Raw genomic sequence first — 16,236 nt, 5'->3', positions numbered from 1 at the left:
GTGCATTCATGCCTCACTGCAGCCTTGACCTCCTGGGCGTAAACTATCCTGTTGCCTCAGTCTCTCAAGTAGCTGGGACCACAGGTGTGCGTGACCACACCTGAGTAATTTAAAAATTTTGGGGGGGTCTCACCGTATTGAATAGGCTAGTCTCTAACTCCTGTGCTCCAGCCATCCTCCCACCTCGGCCTCCCAATGTGCTGGGATTATAGGCGTAAGTCACCAAGCCTGGGCCTCAAAAACATGCTTTAATACTTGAGCATCTGTGTTGTGCCAAGACACAGTCCCACTTGACTATAAAGACAGCTCAGGCCAAAGAAGGGGCCTCTGAAGTGATTTGGGGGCTCATGTGGGCGAGTCCACTCTAGGTTAGGGCTGATGTGATCATATTCAGCCAACTTTCTCTCTCCCCGCTCTTCCCACCAACCCCAGGCCCATATGTAGAAATAAACACAGGGCCAGAGTCACACCCAGGTTTAAACACACAGGGGAGTCTGGGAGAGGCTGCTGGAGCTCCAAGACTGCCCTGTGTCGGGATGGGGCCGGGCTGGGAGGAGGTGAAAGAGTGGTCCAAGGAAAGGGGCCCAGCCAAGAATGAGCCTGGGCTCATTCCTCTCCCACCTGCCCCTCTCAGGAAAACTAGGCACAGCGTCTGTGCCTTTCTAAGGAAATAGACGGGCCAACTGGAGCCCGCCTGACAAAAAGAAAGGGAGAGAAGGGGAAGAAAACAAGTTAGCTGGTTGGTCACAAAGGATATAGTCCCAGTTTCTGTGCCAGGAAGTCGGCCCTGAGAGGTCTCTGTATTCAGTCCACTCCAGCTCCCATCCAACTCCAGCCCAGCCCCCACTTTCCACCCAAGTGGGGAGCACTGCCTCCCATTCATGACTTGGAGCACCTCAGGGACTCATCTGAATTCTCTTCCTCCGTGGCACACTCCGCTCCAGCTGGGTGGCCTTTTCGATAGCCCTCATACACCAGCCCACTCCTGCCTTTGGGTCCCTGTACCGGCTCTGCACTCGGCTTGGGATGCTCTTCACCAGGAAGCTGCCTGGCTCATTTCCTCACCTCCTTCAAATCTCTGCTTGAATGTCACCTTAATGAGGCCTACCCTGATCATCCTAGTTGCAACTGTAACCATCCCCTTGATTGTGCTCTCTTTACCACTGCACTTACTACTTTCTAACATGCTCTGTTTTACTTCTGATGTTTATTGTTTACGGTCTATCCTCCTGCAATAGAATGCAAACTCCATGAGGGCATAGATTGTTCACCAATGTGCCCCTAATGCCTAGCACAGTCCCAGCATGTGATAGGAAATAAGTATTTGTTGAATCAATGAATGCACTCAGCACCTTACCACAGAAAGTGGGGGTAAAGGAGTGTCACTGTAGGTTGGGGACAGGAGAGAAGTGCTTGCAGCTCCTTCCCGCTCTGCCCGCCTGGCCATCACCCACAGAAGATGGGGCTGCAGAGTGAGGGGCGCTAGGACTAGGAGGCGGTGGGAGATAGGATAAAAGTTCCTCTGAAACCATCTCCACTATCTCTGTCTCTGAGATGTCTGCCCTGTGTCGGGAGGGGGCCGGGCAGGAAGGAGGTGAAAGAGTGGTCCAAGGAAAGGGGCCCAACCAATAATGAGCCTGGGCTCATTCCTCTCCCACCTGCCCCTCTCGAGAAAACTTTAGGTTCCTCTGAACCTAAGCCAGCTGCACCCCATCTGCTTACACTCGGGAGGCACCTCTAAGGCCACCACCGCCCCCAACCCCCAGCCAAGGACTGACAGTGAATTTGGGGTTGGGGAGCGTCGGCAGTAACTAGTTGTTTACACCAGGACTTTAAAATCACATGAGGAGGCAGGAAAGACACCTGCGAGGTGGGAGAAACTGAGGCTGAAGAAGGGACTGGAGCGGGACCCCAGGTGAACTCGGAACTCTCGAAGTTGGAAGGCCAAGGATTTTAAAAAGAATTTTAGTTCCAAGGGCCACTGTGCCCGCAGGGGCTGTACCTGCTATCCTGGGAGGTTTGAGGGTTGGGGTAGTGGGGAGAGGAGAGTCACTTACGGCAGACTGCACCTCCCCACCCCTTCCCGATTTACCACGCCCCCAGGCGATCTGCGGGCGGAGGGAGGGTGAGAGAGCAGTGGGGAGGAGGCACGATGGGAAGGCGAAGGAGGGAAAAAGCTCCAGGGCTTCCACCCTCTCAGCAGGACCCCCACCCTGGCCTCTGGTGCGGGAAAACCTCCCAGCTGTTTCTGATTCTTTCATACTCTCAGCCCCGCCCGAGAGGGTGGAGGACCGAGGCACAGAGGGGGAGCGGGGAGAGACTGAGCTCCGCCGAGCCCGGGCGTAAGGGGCGGGGAGTCCGCAGGTGCCCCCTTAACGTCGGCAGTCGATTCCCGGTCCGTAAAGAAAAGCACCCGGGCCGCGCAGGCCGGGCAGGCAGGAGCCAGGTCTAAACGTGATGCGTTGGGGGTGGGGGGTGCAGTGGGTTGGAGGAAGCAGGGCGATGAGCTCTAGCTGAAAGCATCCCCTGCCCGAAGCCGACTGCCCACGGCGCCCCTGTAGGCAGTGTTGAAAAGGTAGTCAAGACCCCCAACTCCCGGTGGCGGGGACTCCACCCATTTCACAGAAGCGCACGGATGGAGGAAATGAGTGCATCCTTCGTGCTCAGCGCCAGTGTCACTGTAGGTTGGGGACAGGAGGGAAGTGCCCGCATCCCCTTGTTCCGCCAGCCTGGCCGTCACCCACAGAAGTGGGGCTGCCGATTGAAGGGCGCTAGGACCCGGTGGCGCGGTGTCGGCAGGGACTGGGCGCTCCGGGCGCAGGAGGGAGCCGCGGCGCCCCGTCGCAGCGCGCGGGAGCAGGTGGGGGAGCGGTGCGGTGGCGCGCTGGAGCCCCGAGGGGCGGAGGCGGCCGCTACACCTAGGGCGCCGCGGAGCGCCCCGGGCTTGGCGCGGGCGGAGCCGCCCTAAGGGCCGCGCGTGTCCCCGGCCTCGGCCCCGCCCCGCCCCGTCCAATGAGAGCCCGCGGCCGAAGGGGCTGTCCGCACACTAGGCCCGCAGCTCCCTTCTGCGCCGCAGACCCCCTGACATCGCACCCGGTGCTCAGGCAGCGGGCCCCAGATCCCGGGTTCGGCGCGCCGTCGTCGGCTTCCGGACACTACAACTTGCGCCCCTCTCTGGGACCCTGCTCCCGGGCTCTGGACCCCAGGTGACCCTAGGTCCCCAGCCGCCGGCGAACCCCATGGCCCCCCAGGGGGGTGAGGTAGGAGCAGCGTGAGTACCCCTAGAAGGTGCCCCGTCCACGCCCCTCCGGGCTGCGCGGCGGGAGTCTTCGGGGAGCTATGCTGAGACCGGGTGGTGCGGAGGAAGCTGCGCAGCTCCCGCTTCGGCGCGCCCGCGCCCCGGTCCCTGTGCCCTCGCCTGCGGCCCCCGACGGCTCCCGGGCTTCGGCCCGCCTAGGTCTTGCCTGCCTTCTGCTCCTGCTGCTGCTGACGCTGCCGGCCCGCGTAGACACGTCCTGGTGGTAAGTGGGGCTCTTAGGCTGGGCGGGTGAGGCGCTTGGTAGGAGAGGCCCGGAGGCGCCTGGAGGGATTGGCTGCTCACTGGACCAGGCTGTCGCTTCGACAGAGTTGGAGAACATTCGGGCAGGACTGTCACTGAAATCTGAAGTCCCGGGGTGGCGGGAGGGTGAGGCGCCGCGTCTTACACGCCTGGTGAGAAAGGCGCGGGGCATTTGGAGCCAGGACGCCCGGTGGTCGCGGCTCCTTAGGCCTCCGTGTGCTGTACCCCCTCTATTTCAGCTCAAGCTCCTTAGGGCAGAAGCTACCTTCCGAGTTTCCCTCAGGGTGAGTTCAAGGAACCAATGACCTTCCAGGGGCCGCAGTAGCTTCGCCGGGTCCCCAAACGTCTAAGGTCGCCCTCTGAGAGGTGGAGAAAGGGGCAGCTCGCTAGTCTAGCCCACCCATACCACAGGAAGGCTTTGGTGAGGCAGCAGCACCCAGCCGAGGCTTAGAAATGGAATCGAGGCAAAATTTACCCCATTAGCTCCCACAATTAAAACAAAATGCATGGGTTTGCATTATCTAGGCGTTTGTCTTTGGCCACCGTTTTGAGGCTGTCACTTGGAAAATTTGTCTCCCTCCCTTCTTCCTATTCTTTCCTATCTCCCATTTCTCCCCTCCAAGAGCCAGAGGGCTGCGGAGTCCAAAGGTACTAAGAGAACCCCTCCCCAGATTTCTTGCAGGCCCTAGACTCCAGACACTTCACAAGAGGGCAGATGAGGCAAAAAGGCGTTACAGATCCACTGGATGTCTGGTGTCTGTTCTTTTTAGAATCCTCCCTGCCCACTATTCCTTGGATGGCACTCATCACCTTCCCGTAGGAGAAGGAGCTGCTTTCTCTTCTTCCCCACCCTGGGGAGAGGGCAAGGCAGGGAGAGTTGAACCTAGAAAAGACTCAGTCTTTCCTCTTCACCCCGCAATCAAACTGGCCTGTTGGAGTGGGCTATTGCCCCTCTCCACCATGCAGTGCCCCCCTTCCTTTCCTAACTCCGTTCTTTTTCCCGTGTAAGCCCCCCTCCCCCAAGTGTAGTCTCTTCTCCCCTTGCACCCTGTGGCTTTTCTTCTCTTGACTTGGAATCTTGGCTGAAGGGTGAGGGGTAGCCGGCCGAGGGGCCGCCAGCTTGGGCTGCAGATTCCTATCATTTCAAGATGCGTCTCTCCTCATCCCAACCCCCACTCCCTGTTTTCCTGTTTCAGAAAAATCGCTCTTTTGGATTTTTTTTTTTTTTAATCTCTGTAGTGTTGGGGAAGGCTGGGAGGGGGGGTTCTGGATGGGGGAACAGAGAGGCCTATATCTTACATCTGGCTTGAAACATTCTTTTAGAAAGGGAAAGGGGAGAAGGGGGATGAGAAAAACCTTTCAAAGTTTTGAGTGAGATCAAAGCCACCTTTTGCCTTTATGAGCTTGGTCTGGCTGGGGACTTGGCATCTTTAGGGTCTTTGTTGAGATAACGTGAAGTGACCACTGCCCATCTTTATCTGGCCCAGATGGCAGTTTGCTTTTTGGGACTCTTGATCGCTTCTTACCAGTTTGGGATGTAGTCTGGGGGACCAATTGGTGTTTGGGTGAGGAAGTGTCACTCTGGTAATTTCAGCATCCTGGCAGCGGTTCCTAAAGACCCAAATGGGGGTCTTCCCAGTCCCCATTTTGTACCCTTGACTACTCCTTCTCCCTTTTCCTTTCTCCCTCTACTACCGTCCCCTGATGTGGTTCACATTAAAGATTCTGGAAAAAATTCCTGGGTGAAAGAGCTAGGGAGGGAGGGAGGTGACACACAGAGTGACTTAGCAGCCCTTGTGAAAAGGAGGAAGGCTGCAACAGGGCCAGGTTGGGAAGTGCGTACAGAGGTTGTTTCAGCCTCCTTGCTCTACACCTGTCATACTTACAGGCCCAGATGCCTGCCTCAGTGATCACCACTTGTGGGATAAGGTGAAAAGCTACCTTCTAAAGGCAGGCTAAGCCCCCAAGCTTTTCTCTTAGGAAAAAACCAGCAAGACTGATGTTCGTACAACCCGTGGAAGAGAAATGCGTGTTGACTCTGGTGCGTCCATGTTCCACTCTGGAGCAGAAGGCCATCATTTTCACCAGTTAATAGTTGGATTTTTCTTATAGCTTGAGATTCTTCCCGTTACTCTCTAACCACTGCCCTCCCTCTATCTATCCTAAACAGACCAAGAAATAGGGGGGTCCGGCATGGGCTTTCCTGTTCCATTTTGCATTCTGTAGGGTGTTGGATGTAGGGAATCACGAGAACAGGATTGTGTTCATAAGCTCACAAAGGGAGAGAAACACAAAGTGGTGTCATATTGTTAGCATTACTGTTAGCAACAGCAGTTGCTTTTAATAAGCCCTTACTGAGCTTCAGGTACTATGGCCAAACACCTTATGAGCATGATCTTTGTCAATCTGAAATAATCCAGTGAGATAAGTTCTATAATTATCATCCTTATTTCACAAATGAAAGTGACGCATTAAGAGCAGATTCATGGAGGCTAACAGTGTTATCCCTTTGCTCAAAGTCCTATATGTGTTGGGCTGAACCATGTACACTAGGGGCTGTACACAAAAGGAGGAAAGAAAAAAGAAGTGGATCCTTGGCCCATTTGTGTCTTTAATATACAAACATAAAACATGTGCAGATAGGCTGGCAACTGTTGACAAGTAAAGCTGTGATGGAAATGGGAGTTGATGGCTGACTAGAGGGAGAAGGGAGTTGGGGATAAATCACAACAGTTAGGTGTTTATTATAGTGATTGCATACCTACTATGTGTCAGGCACTGTTCTCAGTACTGGGGATACTGAAGTGAACAAAACTGACAAAAAGCCCTGCCTTTGTGGAGCAGTGCATCCAAACCATGTGGGGATCTTGGTGAAATGCAGATTCTGATATGGTAGGATTCTGATACTGTATAGATACAGTATCTGTATCTATAATACAGATACTGCTGTTCTGGGGACCACGCTTTGAGTAGCAAGGGGCTAGAGTAGTGTATGCTTCACTTTGTCAAATGAAGGGATGTGAATTGTCCAAAAGCAGGTGAAGAGAAGCATTCTGGGGCAGGAAGCTGGGAAGGAAGTGAAGAACTTCCAGAAGGAAAAAACAAAGCTAGAGTCGGGGCATCTAACACTCTACCAGACCATGAGGTGGGAGATGCCTTAAATATCTTTGTATCCCTAACATCTGAGCTCAGTGCTTGGCACATGGTAGGCATTTTGCAGTCTGGTGTTGAACTGAGAGGAAGATGGGGTTAGCCTCAGGCTCAGCTTTATTGGAGGCCTCCTACACTAACTACAAGGGGCTGACTGCTGGAGAGCAAGCAAGCGCCTTGCTCTGTGGCGTCTTGAGGCCATTACATAGTGGAGTAAGGGTGGTAATAGAGACACTTAATTATCTTCCCATCTTAGATACTGAACAGATGTTCCCACACTCAGTGAGGATGTAATAAAAAGGACCTATGTGGGCTGCAGCAGAATGGACTTAAGTCAGACCACAAGAAGGACTTTTTGCCCGAGTTTGGCCTGCCCCACTCCAGACTGTCTCACGAGGGCTGGGTTATTGGTCTATCATTCCCATCCAACCCTCCTCACCCAAGCCCCAGTAGGAAAAAAAAAAAAACAAAACAACAAACACCCATTGCCTAGAGCAGTACTTGGGCTGAATTAGGGAAGCTGAACAGTGGTGAGACAGGGACAAGCTCCAACTCCAACGGTCTTGATTCTCCAAACAAAGCACCACAGCAGTGGGTGTAACTCTGGGCTGTGCGTCAGGCAGCCCTTTCCGGCCTGGCCCTGTCTGGGGTGTTTATTTTGTTTGTTCCTGGAAGCTGTTGCCCTGATGGACAGTGCTGGGGATGCTGATTCCATGGGATTTGTTAGGGGAGGGCCAGCCCTCTCACCCCTTCCCCGGGACAGATGGGCCCCATCAGCCCTGCTGAGTTCCCGAAGAGGCAAGTATCAGCCCTCCTTGTGTTTGTTTGAGTTGGTGTCACCAGTGGTGATCCAGTCTGTGGGTGAGGGCCGGCTGTGGGAATGCGGGGGGGCAGTAGGGGGGGACACAGAGCCCAGGGCAGTCTAGCTTTTCCCCTCCCCACACCAGCTGCCCTCCCTTCTCCTCACCCACTTCTAGGCCCATTTTGGGGCTGTTCCCAAACCACAGGCTCATTCATAGCTCAAACCAAGTCTTTTCTGTCTGCAGTAGCAGTTGCTCTCCATGGCCCCCACCTGTTCAAAAAAGGGAGGGAGGACAGCCCTTTGATGCGTTCTGGACAGGAGAATAGAAAGTTCCCAGCAAATCAAGGAAGGTGCTATGGGGTTAAAGGGAGAGAAAGAGAATGAGAATGGAGCTGGGCTGTTGAGCTGAAGGAAGTGGGCGAATGGGTCAGATCTCATTTGGTGGCCTTTTGGGGAAAATGGGTGATATACTCCTGTTTTCTCTCTGAAATATTCTTCCTGAGGCTTGTGGTGGGATCCAGGGTTAAAACTTAGTGAAGAGAAAATATTGCCTTGAGAAACAATAATAACTCTGGCAACCCACCTATTCTTTAGTAGCCCATCTGAATTGACCTTCTTTTAATTGTTCATATTGGACAGACTGGAGACTGGAGTGTGGGGAGAGTCACCCTCTTACTTATCTTGGCCTTTGGCTTCCCACTGCAAACAGCCTGTGCAGTTCCATCCAGGTTGGGGAAGATGGTTTTAAAGGTTCATTAGTTAAGAAAGGTCCTAGCCGGGCGCGGTGGCTCAAGCCTGTAATCCCAGCACGTTGGGAGGCTGAGACGGGCGGATCACAAGGTCAGGAGATCGAGACCATCCTGGCTAACACGGTGAAACCCCGTCTCTACTAAAAAATACAAAAAACTAGCCGGGCGAGGTGGCGGGCGCCTGTGGTCCCAGCTACTCCGGAGGCTGAGGCAGGAGAATGGCGTAAACACGGGAGGCGGAGCTTGCAGTGAGCTGAGATCCGGCCACTGCACTCCAGCCTGGGCGACAGAGCCAGACTCAGTCTCAAAAAAAAAAAAAAAAAAAAAAAAAAAAGAAAGGTCCTGGGGCCTGGAAATAAAGGGTTTGAGGAGGAGAGTAGAGGGTGGGATCTTCCTCCCCAGACCTCACAATTGGGAATGAGGATTTTTTTTAGCTCCACGGGTCTGACTAGAGCTGTAAACATTACTCAGATTGCTCACTATGTCTCTTCCCACGAGCCCCTCCCTGTCACCGTTCCCCTGCTGTCAAACCATATCTTCGTGGACCAGCCATGCAGGACACCCCTGTTAATGGGAGCATAAGAGTGTTGTCTCAGATCCTTATTTTGTTAGTTTATGTTTCCATGAAGCTCTTAATGTTTATTAAATAAACAATGAGTTTGTGTGACATGCCCACAGCTTCTGTGTATGTGACACATGCCTAGCCTGTGTGCTGGGAGTGTGTGTCACTTTGGCCTTTGGCTGGGGAACTGGTGATGGTGGGAGGCCACTCAATTACTCTCTCTGCAACTGTATAACTGTACTTCTTCCGAACTGTGGGAAATGGTTCTACTCATCAGCTTTATGGAATGTGGGTTAGGGAGAGGGGACAGAATCTCTTCAAGGTCTGGATGCTAAACGTACCCCTTCCTTATTCCCTTCCAATGCAGAAAAAGGGCTGGGATGTTCTGACAGGGCCATCTCCGCCTTGCAGGTACATTGGGGCACTGGGGGCACGAGTGATCTGTGACAATATCCCTGGTTTGGTGAGCCGGCAGCGGCAGCTGTGCCAGCGTTACCCAGACATCATGCGTTCAGTGGGCGAGGGTGCCCGAGAGTGGATCCGAGAGTGTCAGCACCAATTCCGCCACCACCGCTGGAACTGTACCACCCTGGACCGGGACCACACCGTCTTTGGCCGTGTCATGCTCAGAAGTAGGGGCCTCTTCCATTCTGTGTCAACTCCTTCCCTTTCTGTGCTGGGGGTGGTGAGTGGAAAGGGTAGGAAAGATCTCCCCTCTCCTCTCCCACACACTGTTTCATAATCAGAGGAAGAATTGTGGGCACAGCCCAGGATATAATTGGGAACAGACTCTTAGCACCTTAGATTTGTAGACAGGGGCTCCTCTAAATCCTAGTGCTCTGGGACAAGACCAAGGTAAAGCATTCCCTAGAACCTCCATCTTTCTCCCTCATTTTCCTTGTCCTCTCCAATCCCCAGCTTGGGAGGCTACCATGTACTGTAAGGCTGAGGTCTACCATAGGCCCTCTGTTCTTAACACCACCATCACTATCATCACCCCAACACTCCCAGCACTACAGTAATGGGAACAAGAGATAAACAGAAAGGTGATATGTAAATATTTGGAGTCAGTGGCTTGGCCTCAGCTCAGCAAAAAAGATAAATAGAGCTAGACAGTAAACTAGGAGAAAGGGAACAAAATGGGAATCTGGAGGTGTCAGGCATACAGGGGCGATCATTCATCAGTCTCCAAGAGCAGGGAGGGAGAGCAAGCAGGCAAGGGAAGGTAGCATGGATCTCTAAACAGGCTGACCCCTGGGCTGGGGTCTCCATTGTGGGGGAACTGTCCAGCAGAGTGGGCCTGAAAAGGCCTGGAATGTGGACTAAGGCAGGCTTAGCTGAGCCAGGGCTAGCACTCAGTGGGAGGGGATGATTCACCAGGAGACTTTTCAATGGATGGACACAGGGAATTTGGCAGGAAACAAGAGTATAGGTCAGCTCAGAAGGTCAGATACACAAAGAAGTGGATGGAGAGTAGTGAAGGCTGAGGGGAAGAGGTCAGATACTCTGGGGAATGCTCTTGGAAATGAAAGGCACCTTGAATAAAGGGGGTGTAGGGGTGACTCTGGGAAAGAAAAGGAGGGAAGAGGTTTCAGAGTCAGAGGTTGTATGGGCTGAAGAAGGGGACAGACATGGGCCTCCTTCCTGAAGCACACCTCTACAATTCTCTCTCTAGGTAGCCGAGAAGCAGCTTTTGTATATGCCATCTCATCGGCAGGGGTAGTCCATGCTATTACTCGTGCCTGTAGCCAGGGTGAACTGAGTGTGTGCAGCTGTGACCCCTACACCCGTGGCCGACACCATGACCAGCGTGGGGACTTTGACTGGGGTGGCTGCAGTGACAACATCCACTATGGTGTCCGTTTTGCCAAGGCCTTCGTGGATGCCAAGGAGAAGAGGCTTAAGGATGCCCGGGCCCTCATGAACTTACATAATAACCGCTGTGGTCGCACGGTCAGTACTCATGTCTGTGTAAGTACACTCATATTTGCTGGGGGTGACCAGTATGTGTGACCATGGACTAAATAAATGTGAAAGTGGAAGAGCTGAAGGCTTTTGGGTCACTTCCAAAAGCCCCAACATCCTGGGACAGGAGCACTAAATGCAAGGGAGATTGGGAATGCCTAGGGTCAACCAGGTGCCTGAAGAGTCTTCACACATGTGGAAAGTAGGAAAAGGTGGAGAAAAGAAGTAACTTTTTAAGAAGGGAAAGAACTGCTTTCATAAAGACTGAGAGGATAAGAGGTTGTTCTAGTCAGTTCCCTGCTATTTGAATGCCTTCTATGTGCCTAGTACTATGCTGGAAAATGGCATACTACTAAAGTAGAAGGCATGGTACCTGGCATTCTAAAACGTGAAAAGTAGAGGATATGCAAGCAAACTGTTATCGTGAACAGAATCCTGTGGCTCTAAAGTTCAGTGGGCTGTCTGTCATGAAAAGGAAAGCACTGTTGGTCCAGGAAGATTTACTGGAAAAAGAGTTTCTTGAACTTGATCAGGAAGAATGGGTGGGATCTGATGTGGGAGAGAACAACCAAGAGCTCAATCAGCCAGCCAGGGCCAGCCTATCTCAGAGCACTCATCCTTTTGGCCCTAGAGATGACTAAAATGTGCCCTGACCAGCTACCTCTCCCTTAACTGCCTTCCCCCTCCTCCAGGCTGTGCGGCGGTTTCTGAAGCTGGAGTGTAAGTGCCATGGCGTGAGTGGTTCCTGTACTCTGCGCACCTGCTGGCGTGCGCTCTCAGATTTCCGCCGCACAGGTGATTACCTGCGGCGGCGCTATGATGGGGCTGTGCAGGTGATGGCCACGCAGGATGGTGCCAACTTCACTGCAGCCCGCCAAGGCTATCGCCGTGCCACCCGGACTGATCTTGTCTACTTTGACAACTCCCCAGATTACTGTGTCTTGGACAAGGCTGCAGGTGAGTAAGGAAGGCAGGCAGGGACATGGAGTCCCAGTTCTTAGTGCAGGCACCCCTGGTTAATCATGGTCTGTTCAGTCTCAGGAGTTAGGGAAGGGGGTGCTGTGGGAGGAGGCAGTTTCCTCCCCACATGAACACCTGGTCATGAGATTGTTGACTTATGCCTCAGTCTACCAGGCCCAGTGCTGCCCAAGTAGAGAGGAGGTCACTCAGCTCCTTGGGGCCTGAGGTCATGCATCACTCCTTTGTATCCCAGCATCTGGGATACAGTAGGCATTATTCAGGGAATGTTTAATTTAGTTACCTGTTTTCAGTTTTAAGCAATGTGTGGGCTACACAGAAACATAAGATGCAGCCCTAACCCTTTGGCTCTTTGCAATCTACTTAAAGAAATGAGACATAATGGGTAGACAAATGCAAAGAGAGTTGATTGGAGAAATCAATAAAAGTTTATTTGAGGCCGGGCGCGGTGGCTCAAGCCTGTAATCCCAGCACTTTGGGAGGCCGAGACGGGCGGATCACGAGGTCAGGAGATCGAGACCATCCTGGCTAACACGGTGAAACCCCGTCTCTACTAAAAAATACAAAAAACTAGCCGGGCGAGGTGACGGGCGCCTGTAGTCCCAGCTACTCGGGAGGCTGAGGCAGGAGAATGGCGTGAACCCGGGAGGCGGAGCTTGCAGTAAGCTGAGATCCGGCCATTGCACTCCAGCCTGGGCGGCAGAGCGAGACTCTGTCTCAAAAAAAAAAAAAAAAAAAAAAAAAAAAAAAAGTTTATTTGAAAATGTAGGGAAAAAAAAAGAAACTGTAGAATTTAAGCTGCTCCTTGAAGCATAGGGAGTATCTGGATAGCTTGAGAGAAGAGTGGGCAATTTCTTATCAGAGTAGTAGGTGGGAAAGCACATGACCTGTTCCAGGGACAGCGAACAGACCAATCTGCTGGGTAAAAGTTCCCTGTAAGGGAGATTAAAGCTAGAAAGATGTCCTTGAAAGGTTTTATCCAGTGTCCTGCCATTGAAGATTCTGAAACAGAGCTGAAAAAGAAACGAAGGAGAGATCCCTACCAAAGGCAGGTAAAGCTGCAAATGGTTGTTTTTCAGTCTGTTCGAGGTATTTGTGGTGGGATTCTTGGAGGTGCTGGAAGGTGATATGGTTTTTCCCCAAGGGAATGAAAGTTACCATCCTGGCTCACATTTCGGGTTCAGATAGGTTAAACTAGGAATATGCAATGCAGCAGAACTCTTCTCCTCTGGTTATTGTCATGGGGCTCCCAGGCTCTTTTCTACAGGCTCAGCAGTCAGGACTTGGGTGAAGTGGAGCCAAAAAACCTCAGTTATCTTCGGTACTGTTTGTTTTCACCCATCACTGTCATTCCTGGAAGAGTCAAGTGGCTTGGAGTAAAATTGGGCATAGAAACAGGAAGGGGCTCTACGCAATTAATGAAGAAAGTAGTCTGTATACCTTGTAGGGTGCTAGAAGAAAAAAAGTCGGAATCCTCCTGATTTTCCCAGTGATTTCCTGCCACTAAGTATACTTTCCTCCCAGTTGGTCTAATTCAGAGGGTTACTCTCTGGATACCTAGAAATAATTCCATAATATCTGAGGTGTAAGCCTACCCTGCCATACTGAAAATACACCTTTAGGGAAGGAACTTTGGAGTCAGGAGGGAGGATAAGTCAAATGTGTGTTGGTTTTTCTCACAGGCATAAAATTAGGCCTCCTAAAACCCAAAGCGGGGCCTGGAATTCAAAGAATATAAGTCATCCCAGAAAGAATATGGAGCCAGGAATTCCCTCCAAAGCAGTAGAGTCCAGTTGAAGTTTCTGTGGTGATAGAAATGTTTTCCTATCTGTGTTGTCCAATACAGTAGCAACTAGCCACATGTGATTACTGAGAACTTGGAATATAGCTAGTGTGACTGAGGAGCTACATTTTTTAGTTTACTTAATTTTCATTAATTTAGATGTAAAAGACCATATGTGACTAGTGGCTGCTACCCTGGACAGCACAGCTCCACAGTGTAGAAGGGGCTTTTGGTGCCCAAGAGGACTTAAGACCCAGCCCTTGGAGTTAGGAGACTAACATACATAGTAGACCTAGTCAGCCCACATTCCAGAGCAGTGGTCTCCTGACATTCTGCATCCTTTACTCCTATCATTAAAACAATTTGAGCATATATCTCCATTATATGTATATTTATTTATATCTGTGTTCCCCTATATGAATATGTATGTTAGAAAACATACATCAATATTTTAAATTGATGAGATAAAAAAACATAGAAGTTCTAACATTTTCCTCCCCTATCCCAGTGGCATGTGGAGACTAATGCTGTAGAAATCAGTTAATCTATTCTCCGTTTTGAACCTAGGCTAGTTACTTTCCTATCTCTGGATCCTTATTAACCATGGAAAAGGTTGGAGTAGATGCTCTGATGGGCCCAACTCATCCAAAAGTCTATTGATTTTATGATCTGTTGGCAGGATCTCTTTTGCTAAAATCAGTCAGAATGAGGTTCTAAGCATTCCCTATGCATGGGGAAAACATGATCCCTATCCTAGAGTTTCCACTGTAAGGGGAAGGGATAATGCTTAGGGATAATAATAATAATAATAATAATAATAATAATACAAGGGATATTACTTAGGAATATGCCTGCAGCCAGTCATGGTAATCAGTTCACCTCTTCAGATGAACAGAGATTATATCTAACAATCTATTATTGTGCTTATTTTCATATGAGAAACTAAGTTAATGTTTCATTTTGACTAAATCACACAACTAAGAGTGGTAGAACTGGGATTTGAATCCAGACAATATGATGTCAGAGCCCATGCTTTTTTTTTTTTTTTTTTTGGAGACAGAGTTTCACTGTCACCTGGGCTAGAGTGCAGTGGTGCAATCTCGGCTCACTGCAGCCTCGACCTCCCAGCCTCAAGTGTTACTCCCACCTCAGCCTCCTAAGTAGCTGGGACTACAGGCTCATGCCCACGGCACCTGGCTAATTTTTTAAGTTTTTGTAGAGGCAGGGCTTGCTATGTTTCCCAGGCTGGTCTTGAACTCCTGGACTCAAGCATTCCTCCTGCCTCAGCCTTCCAAAGTGCTGGGATTACAGGCATGAGTGAGCCACTGTGCTCAGCCCAAAAAAGCGATTCTTTATGTCTTCCTTCTGAGAATGTGGGTAAGGGTATCCAGGGCAGCTGAAGAGATAACTTTGTTCTCACTCCCTCTCTTTCCCAACCCAGGTTCCCTAGGCACTGCAGGCCGTGTCTGCAGCAAGACATCAAAAGGAACAGACGGTTGTGAAATCATGTGCTGTGGCCGAGGGTATGACACAACTCGAGTCACCCGTGTTACCCAGTGTGAGTGCAAATTCCACTGGTGCTGTGCTGTACGGTGCAAGGAATGCAGAAATACTGTGGACGTCCATACTTGCAAGGCCCCCAAGAAGGCAGAGTGGCTGGACCAGACCTGAACACAGATACCTCACGCATCCCTCCAATTCAAGCCTCTCAACTCAAAAGCACAAGATCCTTGCATGCACACCTTCCTCCACCCTCCACCCTGGGCTGCTACAGCTTCTGTTTAAGGATGTAGAGAGTAATCCATAGGGACCATGGTGTCCTGGCTGGTTCCTTAGCCCTGGGAAGGAGTTGTCAGGGGATATAAGAAACTGAGCAAGCTCCCTGATTTCCCACTCTGGAGATTTGAAGGGAGAGTAGAAGAGATAGAGGGTCTTTAGAGTGAAATGAGTTGCACTAAAGTATGTAGTTGAGGCTCCTTTTTTCTTTCCTTTGCACCAGCTTCCTGATACTTCCTTGGTGTGCAAGAGGAAGGGTACCTGTAGAGAGCTTCTTTTTGTTTCTACCTGGCCAAAGTTAGATGGGACAAAGATGAATGACATGCCTGTTCTCTGAAGTCAGTTTGAGCAGAACTACCTGGTACCCCAAAAGAAAATCTTAGGCTACCACATTCTATTATTGAGAGCCTGAGATGTTAGCCATAGTGGACAAGGTTCCATTCACATGCTCATATGTTTATAAACTGCTGTGTTTTGTAGAAGAAAAAGAATCATAACTATACAAACACATATTCATTCTGTCTTTTTCTCTCTACCATTCTCAACCTATATTGGACAGCACTGCCTCTTTTGCTTACTTGCTGCCTGTTCAAACTGAGGTGGAATGCAGTGGTTCCCATGCTTAACAGATCATTAGAACACCCGAGAACACTCCTAGGATAGAGTAATATAGTAAGTCTGGCCAGGCCTTGTGTTTGTTTGTTTGTTTGTTTTTCCATGCATTACTCTGTAGGTTAGCCAGATTTGGGGAAACACGGAGTAAAAGATAGGCAACTCATGGATGGTGGGAGAGCAGGAAAGCAGGTCTGATCTCAAGGGCCCACATGAGGCAAAAGTACATATTAGGAAGGTAGGGATCTCTGGCTTTGGTAATTCTTTATGAGAGGATCCTAGCCTTTGAAGCTGGGAGCA

The 16,236-nt window shown here is 50.8% G+C and overlaps 1 protein-coding gene across 1 annotated transcript; it reads left to right on the top strand.

Annotated features, from left to right (window-relative positions):
- Window positions 1-3,041: 3,041 nt before the first annotated feature.
- On the top strand, window positions 3,042-15,834 carry WNT2B (Wnt family member 2B). Its single transcript, XM_005542309.4, has 5 exons — window positions 3,042-3,521; window positions 9,234-9,454; window positions 10,498-10,775; window positions 11,480-11,744; window positions 14,990-15,834. Exons 1-5 carry the CDS (start codon window positions 3,340-3,342, stop codon window positions 15,217-15,219), a joined length of 1,176 nt encoding a protein of 391 aa, XP_005542366.1. The 5' UTR covers window positions 3,042-3,339; the 3' UTR covers window positions 15,220-15,834.
- Window positions 15,835-16,236: the final 402 nt, after the last annotated feature.

This window comes from Macaca fascicularis, chromosome 1, assembly GCF_037993035.2.
Source record: "Macaca fascicularis isolate 582-1 chromosome 1, T2T-MFA8v1.1".
Classification (NCBI taxonomy): Eukaryota; Metazoa; Chordata; class Mammalia; order Primates; family Cercopithecidae; genus Macaca; species Macaca fascicularis.
This window is presented reverse-complemented; position numbering and strand designations above follow the sequence as displayed.